This window comes from Borostomias antarcticus (assembly GCF_949987555.1).
Source record: "Borostomias antarcticus genome assembly, chromosome: 14".
NCBI lineage: Eukaryota > Metazoa > Chordata > Actinopteri > Stomiiformes > Stomiidae > Borostomias > Borostomias antarcticus.
In genome coordinates this window covers 16,063,259-16,090,909 of record NC_140247.1, presented here as the reverse complement: position 1 = coordinate 16,090,909, position 27,651 = coordinate 16,063,259, and the positions used below count along the sequence as shown (strand labels likewise).

The following is a 27,651-nucleotide window of genomic DNA, read 5'->3' as shown; positions in this document are numbered from 1 at the left end:
CCACTGCTCTGTCGATGATTTTACTAAGGAAAGGGAGGTTGGAGATCGGGCGGTAGTTGTTGAGCTTGTTGGGGTCGAGGCCGGGCTTCTTGAGGATGGGAGTGACGGACGCTGTTTTGAAGCAGGGGGGACGAGACCAGATTCTAGTGAGGAGTTGATGATGTTGACCATGGTGAGGCAGAGAGCAGGGAGGCAGGTCTTGACCAGGGTAGTAGGCATGGGGTCGAGTGAGCAGGTGGAGGCTTTGGTCGAAACTATAAGCTAGGCAACTTGAGGAGCATCCACAGGGGAGAAGGAGGAGAGGCTGCATTGGGGGGGACATCCAGGAGGAAGTGTGAGTGGAGGTGGGGAGCAGGGCACCACAAGCTGCTGGTAGATGGTGTTCACTTTGGCTTGGAAGAATACCAGGAACCTGGAGCAGAGGTCGTGGGCACCTGATGGGCGAGGGGGATCGAGGGGGCGGAGTAGCCTGTTGATGGTGGAGAATAGCGTCCTGGGGTGGTTTTTCTGGTTACCGATGAGGGTGGAATAGTACTGTGTTTTGGCCTTGGAGAGAGCTACCTGGTAGGACTGCACATGGTCCTTGTAAGCCTCAAAGTGGACAGTGAGGCCAGATCTTTTATGGAGCCTCTCCAGTTGGCGGCCAACAGCCTTCAAGGTGCGAAGTTCAGTGGTGAACCAGGGGGCAGGACGGGTGTAAGTGACAGTCCTGGTTTTGACGGGGGCAAGAGAGTCCAGGCTGTGGGATAAGGTGGAGTTGTAGTGGGCAGCCAGACCATCCACCAGGGTGCTGGGGGGAGCTGAAGCCAGGTGGGTGGTTAGCAGGTTGGTCAGGGCTGGTGCACTTACTGTTTTAATGTTCCTGTAGGTGATGGTGCGTGCATTTCGCAGCTTGGGCAGGGAAGCAGGAATTGTGAAAAGGACAGCATGGTGGTCAGACACAGCTAGGTCGAGACACTGTAGATCGGATGGGGTTGTACCAGTGGAGCACACAAGATCTAGTGTGTGGCCTTTGGTGTGGGTGGGACCTTTGATGTTCTGTGAGCTGTTGAAGCAGTCCAATAATGACAGGAAATCAATGGCGGTGGAGCAGCTGGTATTGTCCACGTGGATATTGAAGTCCCCAAGTAGGAGTGTGGATGATCACATAGTGGTGGAGGCTTTAGGGGGGTTGTAGATGAGGACTACCTGGAGTGGTGAAGGCCCAGGCAGTGAGAGAGCCACACACTCAAAAGAGGTGACACTGGGTACTGGGAGCTCTTTGACCAGGAAGTCAGCCCGATGTATAGTCCCAGAGATTTGATGACATCGATGCAGTTTGGTGTGAAATGACAGAAGAGGTTCTGAAGTTGCGGTATGGAATATTCCAAAAATAGTGAGAAGCGGCGACAAACACGCCAGCGTCCTCTCGACAGACCGGAAGTCCCTAGGGAGGACATTAACTACTACATTTATTTGAGGGTCCATATAGTACTTCTTGAAGAGCAAAAGATGGACAGTGACTCCACCGTCCAGACGTCAGTGGGCAGTTTGTTCCACCACTGCGGCACCAGGACAGAAAAAAGCTGCGACCAGGTCAATCTGTTAGAGTTGATGGGTAGTACCGCTGCTGTGGCCCTCCTAGGGGCAGTGTAGAACCGAGGGGAAATCATGTGCATGTTATTCAAACAAAATCCTTAATAATATAATAGCTGCAAGCAGCAATGTGGGGGCCAAGCAGGACGCACGACCAGCGCATCAAAGACAACAAGCGAAACACGTCATAGCCGCATTCGAATCCCTACCGCAGTTTTGAAAATTGGGCGTACGGTTCAGAATAAACGCACTTCCAACTTTGACAGGTTGGTGGCGCTAGAGGCTTTGAGGTGTTGACATAGACTTGGTGACAGGGGTCACGGGACTGTCCCCGATGAGTGTGCCTAATGTGGTTATGATACATCAAAACCTTACTGAGATATAACCACACTTCCTGTTTGGCGGCTTGGACACCAAATTCGATTGGCTGTAGCGGGTGAACGCTTTCAAAAATCGAAAATCCCTGTAATCCCGAGTTTCGTGCAGATTGGTTGAAATTCCTAGGAGGAGATACATTTTAAGTGTTTTTCACAAAATCCAAAATGGCGGGAAATCCAATATGGTGGAAAATGATGTCATGAACTCGGCTTGAGCCAAGGAATCCAATGGTACGTCGATTTTGAAAATCGGACTTACAGGTCAAAAGTTGCGTGCACAAACGCAACTTCAACTTTGACATGTTGGTGGCGCTAGAGTATGGAGGTAGATTTATATCATAAATACACACGTACGAAAGTATAATACGCAACCGTGTTTTGCTATCCATCCGCACACATCTCTCGAGTCGTGTGTCGTAAAAAGAATTCATGCGTGCGTGAACAGATCCACGCGCAAAACCCCCTTTATACGTGCATAAACAGATCCACACGCAAGCGTGTTTTGCTATCGACCCGCAAATATCTCTCCATTCGTGAACCGTGTTTTGCTATACACCCGTAAACATCTTTCGATTCGTGCTCAACACCCCTCTTCGTACATATGCAAAGAGAATCCGCACACAAACACCCCAAACGCTTTGCTTGCAAACTGGCAAGACACGCTTGCTCTGCTTGGATTTACGTATGTATTTTTGAGATAAACATTTCCCTGTTTGGCCGTCTCGATTCGTAACTCGTAATATTCATTAGCTGATTATAAGGCGCTATCTGATTGGCCGGTGACTGCCAATCATTCTAGGCTGGAAGTGGAGGTTTTTTGAAAAGTAATCAAGGGTACGCCGGTCTGCTGAATAACTTTTGCTAGCCGCTATCTGGTGTGAATGTCATTACGTTTGCCATCTTAACATCAACCAGATGATCGGTAGCCTACTGTAACTGGGAAAGACATGTATTGATTTGTGAGTAACGTTGTGTTGTGAGCTGGTTCTCTCTATCTTTACGTTAGGCTAACTAACGTCAGCTAAACCTGTTTACCAGAGCTGTTGGCATTGAATAGGATCATGACGTTGAACTAGCTTTGGGAGTATTTTGAATGGGCAATAGCATGTTCACGTTAGCATATTAGCTGACTAGAAAGTCAGCATAACATTCCAGATAATAGTTGATCTTTAAGCTTGATTAGCAATCAGCACCCCCCTGTGTTAGGGTACATTGTGCTAACGCGGTGCCCTCTCCAGTTCTGACTGCTGTCTGTTGAGATAACGCTGCCGACAGATTTCCACCCGGTCTGTCCATTGATAAGGGGTTGTTTTTCTCTGTCTCTTTCGCCTGGAAATATAATTAAAGAAATCTTCACTCAATGATTGTTTGCTTTTTAATTGTTAGTTGTTTGGGTAGGCCTACATTTGCTGTTTTACTAGCCTACCATATGCACTGACAACAGAGACAGCAGAGAAATCAGAGAAAGACAGAAAGCATGGTTAATAATTATACAACTAAAGTAAATCAACAATCTGACCCATTACCCATATACACTGACTGATATTTACTTTCAATCTAACTGGTTTCATCTCTTATTTTTCATTTTCTCCAATAGTCTCCACACTGAATGTGCCCTTACCTGGAGGTCAGTAGTGCTCTCTATATTTACTGTAGATTTATTTTCTTTCAAATCCAAAGCAATCATTCACATTAGACCTAGTCTATTACCGCAGCTATTTGTTGTGCAGGAAAAAAGAGACTGACGACCAACACAGTGGAGAGAGGAGAAGGCATAACAGAACCCCTCTCCCCTCCACTATGAGTCTAGCCTACTATGCACTTATAACTTGCATTTCCCAAACGGAATGTCATAACATAAAACTGCTTTCCTGCATCAATCATCTTGTATTAACCAAGATATCCAATGGATTTCCCTCCCCTAGACAGAATGAGCTCTAACGTCCACAAAAATGCTTTAGTGACATCCAAAGCATTTCCTAGTTGATTTTATTGTGCTGCCTGCGAGATTGAGTTTAAAGTTTGAAAGCTTTTCGACTTCCACCGTCTCCCCCCAGCCTAGGCATATGAAAGAACAGAAAAAAATAAGGATCAAATCATCAAATCTCTGGTCTGAACAGGGGAATCTAATTCCACTCACAAAATTTGGGTCGGGTACAGCCCTAGTGCTGGATATTTCACTCAAATTTAAAAATGTGCAGGAAATTTGGGAATCTATTTTTACTGTTCATGCAGAGGTGGTAAGTTTGTAAGTTTAAAGGAGGCTGTGTCATGCTTTTAGGGCGCAATCCTCATTAGAGTGTAGGCTCACGAGCACATGGCTTCCAGCCCACATTACATTTTCTTCACATCTATTGATCTAGCTTCCTAACACCATCCTTCTCTTGCAAGCTTACCATACATTTTGATTTGTACTGCTCTCTATTTGCACTGTCCTGTCTCTGCATGGACTCCATGTTAGGCACCATCGACCAAAACAAATTACTAGTATGTTTTTCAAACAACATGGCAATGAACATTTCTGATTCTGATTTGCTACACAGATCTTGAATCGTGTAGCAAGACAGAACCTAAGCTGTGAGATCAGGATAGTTTTAGAAAGCTGCTGCTGATCTTCCAGTGCTCAAACACTTGATGAATAACTTCCCTTCTCTACCTGATAGTCAGTGACCAGGTCAGGCTGGTTGACGGGATTTCTAAATGCTCTGGTAGAGTTGAGGTTTTCTATGAAGGACAGTGGGGAACAGTGTGTCATGATGGCTGGGACATAAATGATGCCAGAGTGGTGTGTAGAGAGCTGGGCTGTGGACGTGCTCAAAGTGCCCCAAAACGTGCAATGTTTGGTGAGGGTGTTGGAAAGATCTTTCTGAGAAATGTTGCATGTTTTGGACATGAGAGCTCTCTGACACAGTGCCCACAAAGGGCATCTGGAAGAAATTACTGTCACCATGGCAAGGATGCTGGTGTTGTCTGCTCAGGTAAGAAACTGACTTGGTCTTATTGTATCCCTCTTTGTGACTTCATATGGTGTTAACACTAAAGGTCGCACAAAGTGCTCATATTACTCTATCGATGGAATGTATGAGTAGGCTGCTGTATGCATAACCTTGACTTTCCTATTTCTTTTTATCCAAGACCTAGACTCAGTCAGACTGGTCAATGGGACTGGTCGTTGCTCTGGTAGAGTTGAGGTGTATTACAACTACCAGTGGGGAACAGTGTGTGATGATAGCTGGGACATGGATGATGCCAGTGTGGTGTGTAGACAGCTGGGCTGTGGAAGTGCTCAAAGTGCCCCAGGAAATGCCCAGTTTGGTCAGGGTGATGGACAGATCTGGCTGGATAATGTTACATGTTCTGGAAATGAGAGCTCTCTTACGCAGTGCTCACACAGGGGATTTGGAAAACATAATTGTGGTCATCGCAAGGATGCTGGTGTTGTCTGTTCAGGTAAGAAACTCATTGTATATTATAATTGTAACTCTCTTTGTGACTTCATGAGGTGTTACCACTAGAGATGGTTACACAAAATCCTTCTGTTACACTATCCTTATAGACTCTAAGAGTAGACAGCTACTGTATATCATATGCATAACCTTGACTTTCCTATTGTCTTTTTAACCAAGATGCAGTCAGACTGGTGAACGGGAATGGTCGTTGCTCTGGTAGAGTTGAGGTGTATTACAACTCTCAGTGGGGAACAGTGTGTGATGATGACTGGGACATGGATGATGTCAGTGTGGTGTGTAGAGAGCTGGGCTGTGGAAATGCTCAAAGTGCCCCAAAAAAATCCCATTTTGGTTACAGTGAAAGAGAGACCTTGCTGGATCAAGTTGGATGTTTTGGAGATGAGAGCCATCTGTCACAGTGCTCACACAGGGGATTGGCGGATGCGGAATATATCTGTGGTTTTGGCCTGGATGCTGGTGTTGTCTGCTCAGGTAAGAAATTGACAGTTTTATCATTGTATCACCCTTTATGACCTCATAAGGTGTTAACTAGAGATGGTTACAAAAGTCATTGTATTACAGTATCCTTATAGATTGTATGAGTAGGCTGCTGTACCATATGAATAACCTTGACTTTCCTATTGTCTTCTTACTCAAGGCCCAGTCAGGCTGGTCAACGGGACTGATCGTTGCTCTGGTAGAGTGGAGGTGTATTACAACTCTCAGTGGGGAACAGTGTGTGATGATGACTGGGACATGGATGATGCCAGTGTGGTGTGTAGACAGCTGGACTGTGGAATTGCTCGAAGTGCCCCAGGAAAAGCCCACTTTGGTCAAGGTGGTGGAAAGATCTGGATGGATAATGTTACATGTTCTGGAAATGAGAGCTCTCTGACACACTGCTCACACATGGGACTTCAATCACATAATTGTGGTCATCACAAGGATGCTGGTGTTGTCTGCTCATGTAAGAAACTGTCTGTCTTGTCATTGTATGCTAGTATCTGAAAATTGCTCATGTAATTTCACTACATAAAGGTGGGGATAAAAGTGATCTAAATAATTATTATCCTATCTCAAAACTACTGCATTGCAAAAATAATGGGATCATTAATAATCAACCCAAACCATTTTTCTCTATGCAGTCTGTGTTGAGCCCACATCAGTCTGGTTTTAGACCAAAACAATAGCACAACCTCGGCTACCATCATGGGGTCATCCACAGACGGGCCACCCATCTTTGTCTCCAGTTATCCCAGTCCTCCATACACCTGGCATTGGTCTCCACTTCCGCATCCATCTTAATTATGTCCACAAATGTTTTGGTAGGACGTCCTCGTGGCTTGCGTCCGCACCATGGAGATGGCTCCCATAACACCAGCTTGCTGGCCGGAATCTCACAGTATCTGTAGCAGTGTCCAGCCAGCCTCATTCTCCTTGCTGCTATCTTCCCACTCACCCTTGACCTCTTTCCGAACAGATCTTTAATACTGACGTGCACGTTATGACTTATAGAGAGAGACCACCAATGAGATCGCCAGGTGTATGGAGGAGCGGGATAATTAGAGACAAAGATGGGAGGCCCGTCTGTGGACGACCCAATGAGGCAACAGGCAGGGCCTGAGCCGTAACACTGTCTGTGAATGGCTTTGTGATATGCGTGTTAGTATAAGAGGCAGCTCACATTACATTTTCTTGGGGAAATCTACATTCTAGTAACTAGATTGAACTAGAAATTCTACTAAAATAGATAGAACAGTATTGATCTAGCTTCCTAACACCATCCTTCTCTTGCAACCTTACCATACATTTTGATTTGTACTGCTCTCTATTTGCACTGTCCTGTCTCTGCACCGTCCCGTCTTGTCCCTGCACCCTGTCCGTTGTTGTCTCCATGTTAGGCACCATCGACCAAAACAAATTACTAGTATGTTTTTCAAACTACATGACAATAAACGTTTCTGATTCTTATTTGCTACACAGGTCATGAATTGTGTAGCAAGACAGAATCTAAGCCATCAGTTCAGGATCGGTTAATGAGGCTACTGCTGATCTTCCATTGCTAAAACACTTGATGAATAATTTCCCTTCTCTGTTTGCCTGACAGTCCAGGTCAGGCTGGTCGACGGGGATTCTAAATGGGTCAATGGGAGTGGCCGTTGCTCTGGTAGAGTTGAGGTGTATCACAACTCTCAGTGGGGAACAGTGTGTCATGATGACTGGGACATGAATGATGCCAGTGTGGTGTGTAGACAACTGGGCTGTGGAACTGCTCAACTTGCCCCAGGATTTGCCCATTTTGGTCAGGGTGATGGGCCGGCCTGGATGAATGTTGTCAAATGTTCTGGAAATGAGAGCTATCTGACACAGTGCTCACACAGTGGATTTCGATATAAAGATTATTGTTTTCATTACAAGGATGCTAGCGTTGTCTGCTCAGGTAAGAAACTAACTCTGTCTCATTGCCAAGGTTTTGCAGGAGTAGGACCCGTATGCCGACAAACAAGGCAGGCTTAGACCATTGAGAATTAGTCCACCCCAAAAAAACAGAGAAATTACCAGAAGGTCTCGGGCATGAAAGGCACGTCCAAACGTCCAAATGTGTCCAAAACAAAAAGAAGGATAATCATCTGGGTTGCCATATCCAGAGGGAACAAACACCAGGAGTACAAAATCCACAACGTACTAGTGCATGATGGAGACATGACCTAAAGGCCTTTTCGACCACAGGAACTTTCCCCAGGAACTAGGAACTTTTGTAGGAACTCACTAGGGTAGTACTTTTCTGAGGAGCAGGGACTTTTGGGGTGGGGTTACAGCGCTGAACATTTCGGATTGGTTGACTGTGGTCGAGGACTCGCTGCGGAAGATTTCAACCGCCATGTTTAAATATTATAAAACAATCAAGGTCCTCAAGTTCAAGTTCACAACAACAGAAGCAACTCTGACCAGCAAGTGGTTTGACAAACTGGATACGTTGCTGGGTCACAGGCCGGCCTGTGACGCTAGGATGCTAGGGAGCAACGAGCTATTAACCTAATCATCTGAATCAACGAATTAGTATATTAAAAATGCACTTCTACACTACTATGAATTTAATAGTAAGGCCTATTAAATATATTTTGAGTATGCTGGTAGTATAATACATTTGTACTACAAGTGTGCTTTGAATGTACCGTTACACAGGCAGATAGGCAGTGATATGTTGTAACAACATTTCTTTATTTAAGACTGCCGACCTGACTGCTGTCCAGAAGATATGCTAATTTTTTGAGATAGGAATTTCTTCTATCTCTACCTCCGGCCTCCTCTCTAAGCCGCTCTCGCCGACATACGGCCGAGATCGGGCCAAAAACACGTCTAACGGCGTTGCTGCAACGATGTATACACCCGTTCCTACAACGTTGTCTACACTTCCATCGGTTACGTTTAATTTGTATTACAAAAAAGGCTCTTTGCGCAAGCATCGTAGTGCCATTTGCACGTTTGTTCTGTTGCCTCAACTTCGATTTACGACGTTCGAACAACGTTTAACGCGGGACTCGCACACGAGTTGACGTCGACACTCGCGGGCCCGTGACTCTCTCTCTCCCGAGCCCGTTCGTTCTCTACGGGAGGCCGAAAACGGGAAAGGGCCTCTCGCTATAAGGGGGGGTGTTTTTTTGCTACCCCCCGCCGCGTCACGCTCGCCACATAACCCAGACCTTGCATGGGAAGAGGGGAAAGGGACTAGGACTGGAGCCAGGGAACTGGGACTGGGGGACTAGAACAAGGGCTGGGGAACTGGGACAGGTGAATTAGGACCTGGAATGCAGAACTGAGATTGGGACTAAAGCAGGATGACACATGGGGTGGAGACACGAAACACAAAAGTCACAGGAAGATTGTGACATTTATCACTGTATTTCTTTTTGTGACTTTCACCACAAATGGTTAAACAAAGTCCTTATATTACATTATCCTTATACACACTGAGTAGGCTGCAGCAGCATTATATGCATAACCTAGACATTCCTATTGTCTTTGTACCCAAGGCCCAGTCAGGCTGGTCAACGGGACTGGTCATTGCTCTGGTAGAGTGGAGGCGCATTACAACTCTCAGTGGGGAACAGTGTGTGATGATAACTGGGACATGAATGATGCCAGTGTGGTGTGTAGACAGCTGGACTGTGGAAATGCTGAAAGTGCCCCAGGAAATGCCCAGTTTGGTCCGGGTGGTGGAAGGATCTGGTTGGATGATGTAACATGTTCTGGAAATGAGAGCTCTCTGACACAGTGCTCACACAGTGGATTTGGAAAACATAATTGTAGTCATAGTAATGATGCAGGTGTTGTCTGTTCAGGTAGGAAACTGACTGTTACATCATTGTATCTCTCCTGACTATATGGTATTACCACAAGACATGGATGCACAAAGTCCTTATATTATATTTATTTGGTCTGAGTAGGCTGCTATATAATATTCATAACCTTGACTTTCATGGTGTCTCTTTACCCAAGGCCCAGTCAGGCTGGTCAACGGGAATGGGCGTTGCTCTGGTAGAGTTGAGGTGTATCGCAACTCTGAGTGGGGAACAGTGTGTGATAAATACTGGGACATGGTTGATGCCAGTGTGGTGTGTAGACAGCTTGGCTGTGGAAGTGCTCAAAGTGCTCCAGGAAAAGCTCATTTTGGTCAGGGTAATGGACAGATCTGGCTGAATGAAGTTCAATGTTCTGGAAGAGAGATCTATCTGACACAGTGCTCACACATGGGATTTGGAAAACATAAATGTGGTCATGGTGATGATGCTGGTGTTGTCTGCTCAGGTAAGAAACTGACTTATCATTGTATCTGATTTTGTGAGATGAGTAGGCTGCTATATGCTATGCATAACCTTGAATTTCCTATTGTCTTTTTACCCAAGGCCCAGACCCAGTCAGGCTAGTCAACGGGAATGGTCGTTGCTCTGGTAGAGTTGAGGTGTATCACAACTCTCAGTGGGGAACAGTGTGTCATGATTACTGGGACATGGATGATGCCAGTGTGGTGTGTAGACAGCTGGGCTGTGGAAGTGCTCAAAGTGCCCCAGGAAATGCCCATTTTGGTCAAGGTGATGGACAGATCTGGATGGATGATGTTGCATGTTCTGGAAATGAAATCTATCTGACACAGTGCTCACACAGGGGATTTGGAATAAATAATTGTACTCATGGCAAAGATGCTGGTGTTGTCTGCTCTGGTAAGAAACTGACTCTGTTTATTATTGAATCACTTTGTGCCGTTAGAAAGAGACTAGAGATGGATGGATGGATACACAAAGTCCATATATTACACTATTCTTATAAAGACTAGGCTGCTTATCATATGCATAACCTTGACTTTCCTATTGTCTTTTTACCCAAGATCCAGTCATGCTGGTCAACGGGAATGGCCGTTGCTCTGGTAGAGTGGAGATATTCTATGAAGGACAGTGGGGAACAGTGTGTAGTGTTTTCTGGGACATGAATGATGCCAGTGTGGTGTGTAGAGAACTGGGCTGTGGAAGTGCTCAACGTGCCACAGGAATTAACAAGTTTGGTGAGGGTAGGGGACAGATCTGGCTGAATAAAGTTGTATGTTCTGGAAATGAGAGCTATCTGACACAGTGCTCATCAAGCAAGGGATATGGATCAAATAATTGTGATCATTATTCAGATGCTGGTGTTGTCTGCTCTGGTAAGAAACATACTCTGTCATTGTATCTCTCTTGGCAACACAAAATCCATTACACTATCCTTATTAAGACTATGAGTAGGCTGCTATATCATATGCATAACCTTGCCTTTCCTATTGTATTTTTATCAAAGACCCAGTCAAACTGGTGAATGGGACTGGTCGTTGCTCTGGTAGAGTTGAGATGTATTACAACTCTCAGTGGGGAACAGTGTGTGATGATGACTGGGACATGGATGATGCCAGTGTGGTGTGTAGAGAGCTGGGCTGTGGAAGTGCTCAAAGTGCCCCAGGAAATGCCCAGTTTGGTCAGGGTGATGGACAGATCTGGCTGGATGATGTTGCATGTTCTGGAAATGAGAGCTCTCTGAGACAGTGCTCACACAGGGGATTTGGAAAGCATGATTGTAGTCATAGCAAGGATGCTGGTGTTGTCTGCTCTGGTAAGAAACTGACTGTTACATCATTGTATCTCTCATTGTGACTCTATAAGATGTTACCGCTAGAGATGCATACAGTACACAAAGTCCGTATATCACATTATCCTTATTTGGACTGTATGAGTAGGCTGCTATATAATATTCATAACCTTAACTTTCCCATTGTATTTTTACCCAAGGCCCAGTCAGGCTGGTCAACGGGAATGGTCGTTGCTCTGGTAGAGTTGAGGTGTATTACAACTCTGAGTGGGGATCAGTGTGTGATGGTGGCTGGGACATGAGAGAAGCTAGTGTGGTGTGTAAAGAGTTGGGCTGTGGAAGTGCTCAAAGTGCGCCTGGAAATGCTCATTTTGGTCACAGTGATGGTGAGGTCTGGATGGATGATATTCAATGTTCTGGAAATGAAATCTCTCTGACACAGTGCTCACACCGTGGATCACATCGTTGTCGTCATTATGATCATGCTGGTGTTGTCTGTTCAGGTAAGAAACTCTCTTATCACAGTGTCATTGTGTGACTTCACAAGGTGTTAATGTAACCAGGCCTACAGAGCCCTTAAGATAAAATCTAAATAAAAATGCCAGCTTAGGACTTTCACCTAAATAATACATGTTTTAAAGTGTATAGGCTGAGGGGCTTAGTGTACCGTTAAAACCAAGAGTTTCCCTTAGTGCAGACAGTCCACAAGTAAGTCAGAGACAAGGGCTCTTAACAAAATATAAGATCTGATTTATTCACAGTTTCATCAGTAGGTCTTTCTTATGGAGAAGCACAATCTTTAAAAACCCAAGACCTGCTGGGTGCATACAAACCAAGAGGGACTGTTATAACAGTCCAACACAGAGAGTAACTAATGATTAGGTAATGGTTAGGTAATGAGGACTAGCTGTTAACTACTCTATACGATGTCTTACTTTACAATACGGTACGCAAAAGAGTAACTAATGATTAGGTAATGGTTAACTGAATCAATAAATAGCAAACAAAATAAGGAAAACACACCAAATTAAAACACATGCAAATATGAAAAACCACACCATCCTTCTGCTATAGTGCTCCTGGAACCTAAAAATGGATGTGTCCACTGTAACCTACTAAAGACGTTAGGCCAACTCTCAGTACAATAACAGTGCTCAACTTATAGATTAATACCAGCAGGGCCTGGGATTGAACCAGTAAAACCATATAAATATAAACAAGTTGTTTGCTGTGTCAATTATAACCTAGACAAAGCAGCAGTGGCAATGTTCAGCAGTACAGTCTCTTCTCTTGGCCGTACCAACACCTGCGTATACTCTTGCGGCCAACCAGCCAGACTAGCGCTCTCAACGTCGTAGTTTCTACTAGCACCGCACGCACACCAAGATGTCTGTCTCGAACCAGAAAGCAACTGTGAAGCAATCAGTGGAGACAGCAGCTGAAAGGTGGGGAGAAAGAAGAACACACTTTGACAAGTAGGCTAGAAAGTTGGGGAGATAATGTGGAAGACTGTGGCATTAGCTAACAGGAGTGACAGCTTAAGTGGGCATGACTGGACCTGACTAAACCCACCGGTTACATTAACACTAGAGACGGTTACACCAAGGGCTCATACAGTATGAGTAGGCTGCTATATCCTATGCATAACCTTGACTTTCCTATTGTCTTTTTACCCAAGGCCCAGACCCAGTCAGGCTGGTCAACGGGAATGGTCGCTGCTCTGGTAGAGTTGAGGTGTATTACAACTCTCAGTGGGGAACAGTGTGTGATGATAATTGGGACATGAATGATGCCAGGGTGGTGTGTAGACAGCTGGGCTGTGGACGTGCTCAAAGTGCCCCAGGAAATGCCCAGTTTGGTCAGGGTGATGGAGAGATCTGGATGGATGATGTTGCATGTTCTGGAAATGAGATCTCTTTGACACAGTGCTCACACAGGGGATTTGGAATACATAATTGTACTCATGGCGAAGATGCTGGTGTTGTCTGCTCTGGTAAGAAACTGACTCTGTTTATCATTGAATCACTCTTTGTGACTTTATAAAGTGTTACCACTAGAGATGAATACACACATTCATCATATTACAGTATTCTTATAAAGACTGTATGAGTAGGCTGCTACAGTATGTCATATGCATAACCTTGACTTTCCTATTGTCTTTCTATCCAAGACCCAGTCATGCTGGTCAACGGGAATGGTCGTTGCTCTGGTAGAGTGGAGGTCTTCTATGAAGGCCAGTGGGGAACAGTGCTTAGTGAGTTCTGGGACATGAATGATGCCAGTGTGGTGTGTAGAGAGCTGGACTGTGGAATTGCTGAAAGTGCCCCTGGATGGGCCTGGTTTGGTCAGGGTGGTGGAGAGGTCTGGCTGGCTGATGTTAGATGTTCTGGAAATGAGAGCTATCTGACACAGTGCTTGTTCAAGGGATTTGGATCAAATATGGTTGGTCATCGCGAGGATGCTGGTGTTGTCTGCTCAGGTAAGAAACTGACTGTCTTATTGTATCTCTTTTTGTTATGGTTCGGGCCGGGTCCGCCCTGGCCCGCCCTCTGCTCCCAGACTGGACCCTGGCCCCTGGCCCAGACCCCTGGTTCACCCTTACCCCTGGTCCACTCTGCTCGCTCCTTTCTACCAGTCCAGACCCTCGCCCCAGACCCCTGGTTCATTCTGCTCGCTTCAGGTCCAGACCCTTGCCCTTCCCCAGGACCCCTGTTTTGCCCTGCTCGCCACCTGCTCCCGTTTCAGACCCTCGCCCCTGCCCCAGACCCCTGGTTCGCTCTGCTCACCTCCTGTTCCCGGCCTGGATTCCCGACCCTCAGTTCCTGTGCCCCCTGGACCCTCCTGAACCCTGAGCACCTACCCTCCCAGTGACTGCCCCTGCAATACCCCTAGAGACCTTAGCACGTTGCTCACGTCTTCACCTGTTTTGTTCTGCCTCCATGTGTTTCGCCTTGTGTTCGTTGTCTTGTCTTCTATGTTGGTTTGTGTCCTCCCAGCCCCAGCTCTAGACACGGGTCCCTCACTAGTCCCACTTCACTCCAGTCCCTCCTCTCCTGGCCCTCTAGCTCCCCCCTCTAGTGTTCTGCCCTGTAACATTCTCTGTCCCAGCCTCGTTCCCTGTTCGCTTCCCTTGTGTCCTTGTTCCTCTGTCCTTGTGTTGGTGTCTTGTTGGTATCCCTCCTTGTCCTGGATTGTCTGCATCTGTCTCGCGATGTCTTGTTGCACACCTGTACGTTGTTCCTTGATTGTTCTCCCAGAGTATATGCCCTCCTGTTTCCTTTGTTCTCTGTCGGTTCATTGTCAATTTTAGTGTGTTTCCTCCCGGTGTTCCTTGTTTTTGTTTTATATTAAAACTTTATTCTTTGAACCTGTGCTGCCTACCTCCACGTACCAGCCTCAAACCCTAACACTTTTGGTTGCACAAAGTCCTTATCTTGCACTATCCTTATATGGACAATAGGAGTAGGCTGCTATATCATATGCATAACCTTGACTTTTCTATTGTCTTTTTTACCCAAGACACAGTCAAGCTGGTCAACGGGACTGGCCGTTGCTCTGGTAGAGTTGAGGTCTATTACAACTCTCAGTGGGGATCAGTGTGTGATGATGACTGGGGCATGGATGATGCCAATGTGGTGTGTAGACAGCTGGGCTGTGGAAGTGCTCAAAGTGCCCCAGGAAATGCTCTGTTTGGTCAGAGTGATGGACAGATCTGGCTGGATGATGTTGCATGTTCTGGAAATGAGAGCTCTCTGACACAGTGCTCACACAGAGGATTTGGATCACATAACTGTAGTCATGACAAAGATGCTGGTGTTGTCTGCTCTGGTAAGAAGCTGACTATGACTGTGTCCCAAACGGCTATTCCGAGGCATGGAGGCATCATGTCATGTCCCAAATCTCTAATCGAATATTTACAAAAAATGCTGCTTGCTGAGATGCCTCCGACTGCAGATTTTGAGGACAACATACTGTAGATGTACCCTCGATTGGTCAAAATATCCCACAAACGTGTGCATCCGTTTTTTGGGGGGGAATTTAAGTATTACACTACACCACTACTAGCCCAACCTACTATATCTAAGGCCTAGTGGAGTGGCATAATCCTCTAACTATTACCCCGTACACTCAGGGGTTAAATAAGGCAAGGGCTATAGGTTTCCAAATGTCATCAGCCGGAGCTCAACCCTGGCACATCTATCATCAACATTTCTTCTTGGTCTTTCTTGTTAAAATAATGCAACCATTTTGTGCCCACCATTAAAATAAATCACAATTCATTTTAGTTACTGTTTTTTTTTTATTTTAAAATGATTTTGCATCATCACTTTCACTGGCCTGGGTACTCTTCACTTTCGCTCCGCTTGTCAGTCAGTCAGTTGTCAGATTATAAGTGCTGTGAACTCATGGCTTGGGATAGGGAGCCCTCAGATCATTTTAGGAGTGAGTATACCTTGTATTTCGTCTGATATTTTCAGATTAAGATAGATTTTTTTCTCTTACAACACATTTTAGTCTGCCAGGAATCGAGTAGGCTGCTATATCCTATGCATAACCTTGACTTTCCTATTGTCTTTTTATCCAAGGCCCACACCCAGTCAGGCTGGTCAACGGGTATGGTCGTTGCTCAGGTAGAGTTGAGGTGTATCACAACTTTGAGTGGGGAACAGTGTGTTATGATGACTGGGGCCTGCCTGATGCCAAAGTGGTGTGTAGAGAAATGGACTGTGGAAGTGCTATAAGTACATATGCTCATTTTGGTCGGGGTCGTGGACAAATATTTTTGGATGATGTTAGATGTTTTGGGAATGAGAGCTCTCTGACACAGTGCCCACACAGGGGATTTGGAATACATAATTGTCGTCATCACCAGGATGTTGGTGTAATCTGCTCTGGTAAGAAACTGTCTCTGTTTTAACATTGTATCACTCTTTGACTTTATGAGGTGTTACGACTAGATATGGTTACAAAAAGTCCTTATATTACACTAACCTTGACAGTATGATTAGGCTGCTATATCATATGCATAACCATACATGCCTAACCTTGACGGTTGTATTGTGTTTTTACCCAAGGTTCAGACCCAGTCAGGCTGGTCAATGGGACTGATGGTTGCTCTGGTAGAGTTGAGCTGTATTACGACTCTCAGTGGGGATCAGTGTGTGATGATTACTGGGAGATTAGAGATGCTGATGTTGTGTGTAGACAGCTGGGCTGTGGAAGTGCTCTAAGTGCCCCAGGAAATGCCCACTTTGGTCGGGGTGATGGAAGGATCTGGCTGGATGATGTTGCATGTTCTGGAAAGGAGCGCTATCTCACACAATGCCCACACAATGGACTTGGAAGGCATTATTGTGGTGTTGGCGAGGATGCTGGTGTTGTCTGCTCAGGTAAGATACTGACTGTCTCATTGTCAAGGTTTTGCAGGAGTAGGAACCAAACAAGGCAGGCTTAGACCATTGAGAGTTTAATTCCCCACCAAAAAAACAAAGAAATTATCAGAAGGTCCCAGGCATGACAAGTCCAAAAGTGTACAAAACAAAAGGAGAATCCCCAGAGTTGCAATATCCACAGTGAACAAACGCAAGGACAGAATCCACAAAGTTCCAGCGCATGACCGACATGACATAGACAACTACACAGACCTCCGATGAGAACTCCCATTAATGCATTTTGCGTCTCTGTGCACACACGTGTGCAAGCAGGACCTGTTTGATATTGCTGCATTTGAGCCTTATGCCAGTGGAAACCCTGCGTCTCTGTGATCTTCCCAGGTCGAGATATGGCCTATTTACCCCCCCCCCCCCCATGAAGGGTTAACTGAAACAAAACATAGAAAACACAGACTCAACAGGAAGACAGAAGTGGAGGGGAAAGCAACTAGGACTGGAGCCAGGGAACTGTGACTGGGGAACTATGACTGGAGCCGTAGCTGGGGAACTGGGACTGGGGAACTAGGACTAGGGCTGGGAACTGGGACTGGGGAACTGAGACTAGGGCCGGAACTGGGGGATTAGGGATGGTAACTGGGGAACTGGGGCGGGCGCTGGGAAATTGAAACTGGGGAACTAGGACTGGGGCTGAGAACTGGGACTGGGGAACTAGGACTGGGGCTGAGAACTGGGACTGGGGAACTAGATTTGGGGCCATAGCTGGGGAACTGGGACTAGGGCTGGAACTGGGGGATTAGGGATGGTAATGGGGGACCTGGGGTGGGCCGTGGGGAATTGGGACTGGGGAACTAGGACTGGGGCTGAGAACTAGGACTGGGGAACTACTGTAGGACTGGGGCCGTAGCTGGGGAACTGGGACTAGGGCTGGAACTGGGGGATTAGGGATGGTAATGGGGGAACTGGGGTGGGCCCTGGAGAATTGGGACTGGGGAACTAGGACTGGGGCTGAGAACTGGGACTGGGGAACTAGGACTGGGGCCGTAGCTGGGGAATTTTGACTGGGGAACTAGGACTGGGGCTGACAGCTGTTTTCCATATACTGTACATGGCCTGGCTTGGCCCAGTCTGACTCGGCACGTTTACATTCCCATTACAACAAGGCAATCCTGCTTGAAGGTGTGTCTACTGTATAACTGATGATGCATTGGTCATGTTAGACTGTACACAGAAACTAAAAAAAACCACACAGCCTACAGTACTATGGGATGAAATTCACACAGGTCTGTAAATTTATTTGTAATTAACAGTCAAAAAATGTGCAGTTGTTTTTATCCTGCACAATTAAACAGAATTCCGACTAGCTGGCAGAATCCGACTCGCTCTGAGTTTTGAGTAGCCTTTCTTTTGACGGCCCAAACCAGACGGACATAGTGTGGACTGCCGGGGAGGTAGTCTGTGATCCAGGCCACCAAGTTGTGGTCTACCTGCATAACTGGAAGCTTCTGGAAAAGTCAAAGAACATGACTCTTACTGAGCTTCCTGGCCCCTCCAGATGTGAGAAGACTCTGTGGAGCAGGTAGATGATGGCATCATCCACGCTGATTCGGGCCTGGTACGCGAACTGTAGTGGGTCCAGGAAGATTCACCATGGGCCTAAGGCGCCGCAAAACCAGTCTTTCAAAGACTCTTGTAAGAGCCAATTGGGAATTGGTAAATTCATATATTAATAATTTAGTTAAAAACGATTGTCATGTTAATACACCTACAACTCCCATGACCTGTAATGTCAATGCCACAGGCCTGTAGTCATTGACAACACTGGGGCGTGCATTTTGGGGTACGGACACAATGCAGGAAGTCTTCCACAGCTGTGGCACCTTCTTCCGCCTCAGAAAGAGAGGTTGAATAGGTGTTGGAACACTCCCGCCAGCTGTCCCGCACATTCTTTAAGCACCCTGGGGCTGATGTTGGCTGGGCCTGGTGCCTTGCTGATTTTAAGCTTTCTAAGCTCTCTCCTAACCTGGCTCTTTGTGATGCATGGACTGGTGGGGGTGAGGGGTGTGGAGGGGGGAGGGGGCGTTGGGCTGCCCTTTGAGCTTGCAGGGGTGGGTATGTCTGTGTGGGGGTGCATGCACGGTTTGAGCCAGGTGCCTCCATGAGAGGAAGAACCTTCCATGATTTTCACATACGTCTGAGTCCATCCTGGTTGTTATGGTGACCTCAGCACCTCAGTGTTCACGTAGTGTTCAGCCTCTACCTTTAACGGTTCTTTCTCAACTCCCTCTTAAGCTCCTTCTAGAATGACCTGGTCTCCTTGCTATCTCTTGTCATGAAGACCCTCTTCTTTCTGATGAGTCAGGCTTTAATGTCCTTTAGTGGAAAAGACCTTTGGGGCTTGTTGAATATTGTTGATTTTCAGAGAAATGCATTTTAATATGATCCTGTTAGCTATTTCCTAATTATGATGATTGACCTCTGAGTATGGCTGTCGGCTTGAGTTTTCGGTAAGCAACGGTGTCCCTCTTCCATAGACTTATGAGATAAAGACATTCCATGGCTGGTACACTCTGGGCCAAACACCATTGTTGTGGTTAGAGATAAAGGCCTGGGCGCCGAGGCGGCGTAGGTTAACGTGTCAAAACAAGGCCACAGAAGAGACCAGAGACAGTCTTATCGGAGAAGAGACGAGGGAGGGGGGACACTCAAACCACATAAGAACGTTGCAACGAGACCAATGCTTTGATTTGGGTCCAGACAGCATACAGAGAGGTCAACTGTACATTAGGCATGCCATCGTCTTTTGTATGTTATACCTTCTGGAATAAACCGCTTTTGCTTGAGACTCAAATCCCGTGTTGGAGAGATTCGAATACACCTGAAAAGGAGACACTGGACTGTGTGGTATTGTGTGAGATTGGGGCCGTCTTTTATTGGAAACAAAAAACACAATGCAGAGCTAATCAAGGACAATAATAAAAGACAACGAGATTCATCAGGCTGGAGAACTGGGACTGGAGCTGGGGGACTGGGACTGGGGAACTAGAACTAGGGCTGGGGAACTGGGAATGGAGCTGGCCAACTAGGAGTAGTGGTACTGGGGAACTGGGATTGGAACTGGGGAATTTGGACTATGGCTGGAGAACTGTGAGTCGGGAACTAAGACTACGGCTGGGGAACTGTGACTCAGGAACTAGGACTAGGGCTGGGGAAGTGGGACTACGGCGGGATGAGACAGGGGGCGCAGACACAAAACACAAAAGTCACTGGGAGCAGGGCGTGACACTCATTATCTCTCTTTGTGACTTCAAAGGATGAAACTTGTTTTAGCCACAACATTAACACTAGAGAGAGAGAGAGTTACACAAAGTCCTTGTATAACATTATCTTTAAATGGACTGTATGAGTAGGCTGCTATGTCATATGCATAACCTTGACTTAACTATGGTCTTTTTACCCAAGGCCCACTCAGGCTGGTCAATGGGAATGGTCGTTGCTCTGGTAGAGTTGAGGTCTTCTATGAAGGACAGTGGGGATCAGTGTGTGATAATAACTGGGACATGGATGATGCCAGTGTGGTGTGTAGAGAGCTGCCGGGCTGTGGAAATGCTCAGAGTGCCCCAGGAAATGCCCGTTTTGGTGAGCATGAAGGCAAGGTCTGGCTGGATGATGTTACATGTTCTGGAAATGAGAGCTCTCTGACACAGTGCTCACACGGGGGATTTGGAAAACATAATTGTGGTCATGACAAGTATGCTGGTGTTGTCTGCTCTGGTAAGAAACTGACTCTTTTATCATTGTATCACTCTTTGTGACTTTATGAGGTGTTAACACTAGAGATTGTTAAACAAAATCTCTATCCTTATTGACTATATGAGTAGGCTGCTATATGCATTACCTTGACTTTCCTGTTGTCTTTTTACCCAAGGCCCAGTCAGGCTGATCAACGGGAACGGTTATTGCTCTGGTAGAGTTGAGGTGTATCACAACTCTCAGTGGGGAACAGTGTGTGATGATGGCTGGGACATGGATGATGCCAGTGTGGTGTGTAGAGAACTGGGCTGTGGAAGTGCTCAAAGTGCCCCAGGAAGTGCTCATTTTGGTCGGGGTGATGGACAGATCTTTCTGGATGATGTTGCATGTTCTGGAAATGAGAGCTCTCTGACACAGTGCTCACACAGGGGATTTGGATCACATGATTGTGGTCATGGCAACAATGCTGGTGTTGTCTGTTCAGGTAAGAAATTTACTGTTTCATCATTGTATGACTCTTTGTGACTTTATAAAGTGTTAACACAGATAGTTATAAAAAATCGTCATATCACACTAATAAAGATTGTATGAGTAGGCTGTTATGCATAACATTGATTCCCCCCCCCCAAGACCCAGGGACAGTCAGGCTAGTCAACGGGAATGATCGCTGCTCTGGTAGAGTTGAGGTGTATCACAACTTTGAGTGGGGAACCGTGTGTGATGATTACTGGGATATGGATGATGCCAGCGTGGTGTGTAGACAGCTGGGCTGTGGAAGTGCTCAAAGTGCCCCAGGAAAGGCCCAGTTTGGTCGGGGTGATGGACAGATATGGCTGGATTACATTTCATGTTATGGAAGAGAGAACTCTCTGACACAGTGCTCACACAGGGGATTTGGAGAACATTCTTGTCACCATGGCGAGGATGCTGGTGTTGTGTGCTCTGGTAAGAAATGGACTGTTTTATTACTGTACATGTATAATCTCTACCCTTTTTAGGCTAAACCAGACTGCAACTCTGTCCACTACATATCTTGGAAGTTTTTAATGATTAGAAGACTATTTAGTCAACCATCCATCTAGGAAAACTAAACCAGACATTACTTACCAGTCAGGTAAGGCTTCCAACAAACACAAATCATACATTAGGCTCTCTCCTCCCTCTCAGCTCTTCTGCTTGAGTTTTTAACAGTCTTCTTGCTTAGCCCTGGCTGATTTCTCATTCAGCTCAGGTGTGTAGGATCAGCCAGGTGCAAGCACTCAGCTCCCCAAACCATCCTGGGAGCTGTAGTTCTAGGGTGGCAGACATTTTGTAATCTGTAGGCTGCTCCTGGTGGCCATTTTGGGGATCGATGGCCCTGGGTTGCCACATAAGGCAGACTGTTGACATGCTGCAGAGCGCTCTCATTGTGCCTCTCCTCCCCAGTGAGACCGCTGCAGCCCGCCATCTTCCTGAATGCCCCTCCTGCAGGGCTGCTCACGGGGAGTGAGGGTGCGGAGGTCACCAGGGGTCACAGCTTCTCCATCACCTGCTCCATCACCCCCCAGTATCCTGGAGGCCTCTTCTCCCTGGCCTTCTCTGGCTCCAACAGCACTGAGACCCAGCCGGCAATCAAACACTCTGCCTCCTTCCTCTTCCCTTTAGCAGAATATACACACCAGGGCAGCTACAGCTGTGTCTATGGAGTCAACGTCTCCACCGAGACTATTTATTCTGACTCCACCAAGATGCTGTCAATCACAATTAGAGGTGAGGAAACTGTTGGTCGAATATTACCTAGGTTTCTTGACTAAGTCTGGTCTGACCGCTCATTTCAAAGGACCTACTTAAAGCCTGATGGTGTGTTCACAACTTCTGAAATTCTGCAGTCAGTTTAATGTATCTTTACTTTGCTCCTTCTGTATCTCATTGTTGCTTTGGCTATATTTTTATCAAATGTATTTTGAAGTGTGCTGAGATGGAAATGCACTCAATTAATTTTATTTAATTTGACCCAGTGGACCAGTAGTTAGCATTACAGTATCCAGTGATGATTGTGATGGCGGTCTGTCCTTCCATCCGTCTGTCTTTCTCTCTATCTGTCATAGCCAGCTTGTCTCTCAGCTTAATGGAACACCTGCTGGTATCATATTAACCCCTTAGATCCCATGGAAGAATATGGAAACAGGCAGGGAGGAGCGAATGAGGAAGACAAGGATCACAAGGAGGACTTCGTCAACACTGGGGTGATGAAGTCACCATTTCAACCGGGATGGACTCAAAGACCAGACGTATGTGATAATTACTATATTATATATATATATACACCTATGGTGAAGATAGTCAATCAATATGAAGTGTCTTTAACCATTGAGACTGTGCATGCATGCTGATATTCAATCAGCAACAAGGGGCAATCTTCTATGACCTTATTTGAGAGTGTGAGCTTATGCCGCGTTCCAGATAGGATTTTGAGCCCGTAAGTTATGACTTCAAGTCACGACTCACGACTTCATAGCATTCCACTGTCTGAATGCGTGGCATTCTGGATAAACGTAAACACGCCGATATGGGAAAAGCTTGAGATTTGCCACATTGTCAGAGCTAGCAAGCTAAACATTGTATGCCTATTTCGCTATGCTAAGAAACCGTACGTTACATTTTATTTATTGACATCATCGACTTTTCGCCGTTTGCATGGTCACGTTCAGGTTTACCTTAATGTTAGCTAGCTAGCACTAGCTATCTCTTGTCAACATATTTGGGCATCATTACATACACATAGCAGATTGTAGTGCATAATCGTTTGTATTATTTTGATTACAATGTAGAAATTTACCTTACGTTGCCCTAAAGTTATCTTTGTCGCCATACCCATGGGGGCTGCCATCTAGCTTATCGGGCTGTGTGACGTCAGAGAGCGCAACTGGGAGTACATCGATCTGGTACGAGTTCACGGGTGGGAAGTTACGGGTTTGACTGCCATTCCAGTGCATTTTCATGTGTAGAAGGTCGGAAAAACACGAGTTACGGGTTGCCTGGAATGCGCCATAAAACAACAAATTGCTCAAGCAGGCTGAATGTACCCTCACATCCCACAAGGTGGTGGTGTTTCCAAGTATAATATACCCTCACTTTAGTCCATGTCTGGAACCTAGGCTCTGTAGGCAGGGTCTTCCAGTTCTACTGTCTGAGCATACGGCTTTGAATGCTTTTGTCTTGATCTTACAGTAACTTGTCTGACTGCAGAGGAGAAGGATTTTAGTCAATAGGGGTGTTTTAAAGTAATTTAGTTTCTCTCCGATTCACCTTCAGGGACCTCAACCTTTCAGCCACCATGAACCAATGAGGCAGAACCCACCATAAAGAGGAAGAGCTGGTGATTGAGGATGGACATGACGATCATCATGATGACTTCTACGAAAATGACAATTCCCTAAATGTCTTGTTGCTTATTCATGTCTTTTAATTGCTTCATTTTAATTTTGTTTCGTTCTCATGCCTATAAGACATTTATCCACATGAAAATAAATTGAATTACTAAATAAATGTATGACTAAAATAAAATATTCTCTACATACCTGGGTCAAAACACTATGCTATTTGAAATAATTTGATATAGTACTTGGACCCAAGTCTGATTATCTATTACAGTAGTATTTTCCATTACATACATTACGTTTTTATGCCATACCCACTTACATGTGTTCATAGTGTAGCCAACCCTACTGTATGCTGAGCATAGTTGACATTGTTTCTATCCATCAGATTAAAGGTGTGGTGTATTTCTCTACACTAGTAGTAACTGTTAGTTACGTGATGCTCGTATGCAACCATTGCCTGTAACAAACTATGATCATTCAGTTCTTCACGTGTCAATGTTTTTCTCCTCTTAATGATAGAGACCGGCCATGTTATTCCAGCCCAGCTCAATCATTTGGACTATTGGCCATGTTATTCCTGCCTCTATACTATGAACACTGCTGTAGGTTATATACTCTACACCCGCATATCTTTTCATGGACAGAGTGCTTCTTAATATGACCAGTTATGTCCCAGTCATCATTGCTACTGAAGCTGTGCTGGACAGGACAGAGTGAGAGGAGGTCCTCCAGTCCAGCAGACCACAGGAGTGATGAAGCAATGAGGGTGATCTGAGTCCAGGCTAGTGTTTCTCTATCTGTATGCTGCTGATGGCAAACAACACAGTAGCCAGTTAGTAGGACTGAGACGCACAACTCTGTCTCTGTGTCACAGGGTTCACAGCGGCTCGAAGTCTAGTTTGCATAATGAAGTGGATATTTGTTTTAGGCTTTATCTGAAACGGCCCTATCAGACATTCATCTGTCTGCAAAGTCAGTCTGTCACAAAGATCAAGATGCTGAGAGGTATCACCTGTTTGATAATAGGCGAGTCTAAAATATTAGACTAAAATGTTGTTACTGTTTTCTTATTATCTAAATGGATCAGTTTGTCAAGTACTATACTTTGCAAAATAGACTGGATACCTACTTAATTGTTACTTCTAAAACATTTCAATATCACTTATGAAAAGCCAAACCAAAATGAGGGCAGTGGTGCAATAAAGTAGCTCAACAATATCATTATTAAACAAAACAGAAACAATACTATTTTTTGACAATGATTTTGTTACTGTAAGTGCATGCTCAGGACGAGCCACAATTATTTGAACAACATAATTTTAAATTGAAGAATTGTACATAGCTTACTTTGTCATTCTCTGGTATTGTAAAACTAGACCAGTTACAGCCTGGCTTATGGGCTGGTGCCAGGTTGTTCCTCTACAGGACTGGTTAGTAGGACGGAACCAGCTAGCCATTCCATCGAAAAAGCAGTGAACTGAAATGAGATGAGCTCTAATGTCTGCTAAATTATAAGTCTTGTCACTTGGACACATCCCAAAGCATTCAATAACCCAGCACAGTAAGACTGTGATAGCCAGTTAGCTCACAAGCTCACTACTAGCATCAGCTTCCATACCATTAACGGTAGCTGTCGGTGGTTAAAGCAGTTAGCTAAGTTAGCTAGCAGTTAGCTAGCTATTATCATGATGATTCCTGTAACGTTAGCCATTTTGATGCAGCTAATGTCACAAGAATCATTGTAACGCTAGTTGCAGTACATTCATTCTAAGTTGAATTGTGGGATGTGATGTCACAGGGTTAATTTAGTCTAGGCAGGTTCGTTTGGTCTAGGCGAGTGATAACATCAGTCAGTCGTAGCCTCAAGTAGCTATATTCACTGTAAGTTAAAATGCCAGGATGGGATGTGCCATGATGGGATGCAAATCCAGGATTTGCCTTTTCACATACCAGTCTGCTTTGCTAGCTCTATCTTGGGAGTTGGTAAAAGAATAATGGCCCAAAACAATAACACGAGGGAATTGGGAAAAGAATTATCATCCAACACAATGACATTAGGGTTGGGTTCCATTCACATTTAAACCAATACGGTACCAGTTCCGGTACCTGGAATTCGGTACCAGTACCCAACGGTACCTTTTTTCTGTACATCTTTCTTTATTTTGCTCATAACCTCTACATTTAGATACATTCCAGAATATGACTAGTGTGTTGTATAGTCTATTATAATAAATATAAATAATAAAAAAATTGTGCTGTCAACAATAAACATTTTAATTGAGTTAATCACAAAAAGTAATAAAAAATAATAATGATTAATCATAACATTTAAATACTTGTTTGGGGGAGGGTGATAGAACAACTAGGCATACATGTATGTGTGATGTTAGATTATTATTATTATTATTAATAATAATAATAATAATAATAATAATAATACAACTTCATTTGTAGCACCTTTCATACAAATAAATGCAGATCAAAGTGCTTTACAACAGAGAGTGCTTCACATAAAAATAGACATGAAATCAACAAAAAGGTAAATAAGATGGAAGATAAAACACAATAAAAGCCTGCACTGACAGTTGAGCATCTTAGGAAGATAAAGAACTACGGTCGCAGGGTGTAATCAAGGTCAGCGACCTCGCCCCAGAGGCCTCATGTCAAGCACTTAAGTAGAATAAAGAAAAGCATGAAAGCGGTTAGATGAAAGAACAGCTTTATGTATGCCCATCAGCCATATAAGCTGGGTTGGACCTGGCCTGGTTTTTACTCAACTTGCTTCGGTGGAAAGACAAAGTAGCCTACATCAGTGCAATATGTGCACACAACGGTTTTATCCAAACTTCCATCTAGAGTTTTTTTTCAAACTAAATCTGCTGTTCAGCACCAGGGGCATTCCACAAGATTCTGGACCCTATACATTTCTGGCATTCCTGGGCCCTATACTCCCCCCCCCCTCCGAGACAGCACTCCCTCACCCCACCGAGGCAACCCCCCCACCCTCCCCCCACCGAGACTTGGCAGCCCTGTCAATCCTAACAAATTACAGGATTTTCAAGGGCCCTCTCCCTACTGGGGCCCTGGGTAGTGAGTTACACCCCCTCCCAGAGAAAGCTGAGAAATCAGAGAAAGAGAGAAAGCATGGTTAATAATTATACAACTACAGTAAATAAACAATCTGACACCCATTACCCATACATACAGGGCCGTTGCTAGGAATTTTGGGCCCCCTTAAAGAATATTGGTGTGGGCCCCTACCCCTCCGACTTTTAGTCACCATTTTTTTCGACCCCTTTTTTTATTTTTTATTATGTATCATTTTGTATTTATTTTTCTGTTTCTCTATGTTATTTTTCCAATTAACCACCAGAACAGTAGTTGCTAGAACTGTAGCTAGCTGTCTATTTAATGGTAGCAGATCAAGTGGTTACCAGAACATAAGCTTACTAGCTAACGTTAGCTACCTAGCTTAGCACTTTCTTCACACACTAGGCTAACGGCTCTCGGTTGTCATGATTAATGTGAGAACGCGGGCAACTGACCGACCATCTTAACATAGCTACTCTCACCTTTCTTGTGGAAAAAAATGCTTATGGGCTCCCGCTCTGCTGCCTTTTCTCCTGGCCTC

General features: G+C 45.2%; 1 protein-coding gene across 2 annotated transcripts in view; it reads left to right on the top strand.

Moving 5' to 3' along the window:
- Positions 1-24,215, top strand: part of LOC311317780 (scavenger receptor cysteine-rich domain-containing protein DMBT1-like) — a 41,706-nt gene extending 17,491 nt beyond the window's left edge. For both annotated transcript variants that reach the window (XM_084448894.1, XM_084448895.1), the window contains 23 exons: positions 3,550-3,579; positions 4,616-4,930; positions 5,088-5,402; positions 5,579-5,893; positions 6,060-6,368; positions 7,509-7,841; positions 9,436-9,744; positions 9,902-10,210; positions 10,309-10,623; positions 10,788-11,099; positions 11,231-11,539; positions 11,716-12,018; positions 13,194-13,508; positions 13,686-13,994; positions 15,035-15,343; positions 16,102-16,410; positions 16,591-16,905; positions 20,368-20,679; positions 20,834-21,142; positions 21,289-21,603; positions 22,084-22,407; positions 22,801-22,928; positions 23,953-24,215. In XM_084448894.1, coding sequence (XP_084305020.1) covers positions 3,550-3,579; positions 4,616-4,930; positions 5,088-5,402; positions 5,579-5,893; positions 6,060-6,368; positions 7,509-7,841; positions 9,436-9,744; positions 9,902-10,210; positions 10,309-10,623; positions 10,788-11,099; positions 11,231-11,539; positions 11,716-12,018; positions 13,194-13,508; positions 13,686-13,994; positions 15,035-15,343; positions 16,102-16,410; positions 16,591-16,905; positions 20,368-20,679; positions 20,834-21,142; positions 21,289-21,603; positions 22,084-22,407; positions 22,801-22,928; positions 23,953-24,003 — 6,470 coding nt within the window. In that variant the 3' untranslated portion in view covers positions 24,004-24,215. The remainder of the gene's footprint in view (positions 1-3,549; positions 3,580-4,615; positions 4,931-5,087; positions 5,403-5,578; positions 5,894-6,059; positions 6,369-7,508; positions 7,842-9,435; positions 9,745-9,901; positions 10,211-10,308; positions 10,624-10,787; positions 11,100-11,230; positions 11,540-11,715; positions 12,019-13,193; positions 13,509-13,685; positions 13,995-15,034; positions 15,344-16,101; positions 16,411-16,590; positions 16,906-20,367; positions 20,680-20,833; positions 21,143-21,288; positions 21,604-22,083; positions 22,408-22,800; positions 22,929-23,952) is intronic.
- The last annotated feature ends 3,436 nt before the right edge of the window (positions 24,216-27,651 follow it).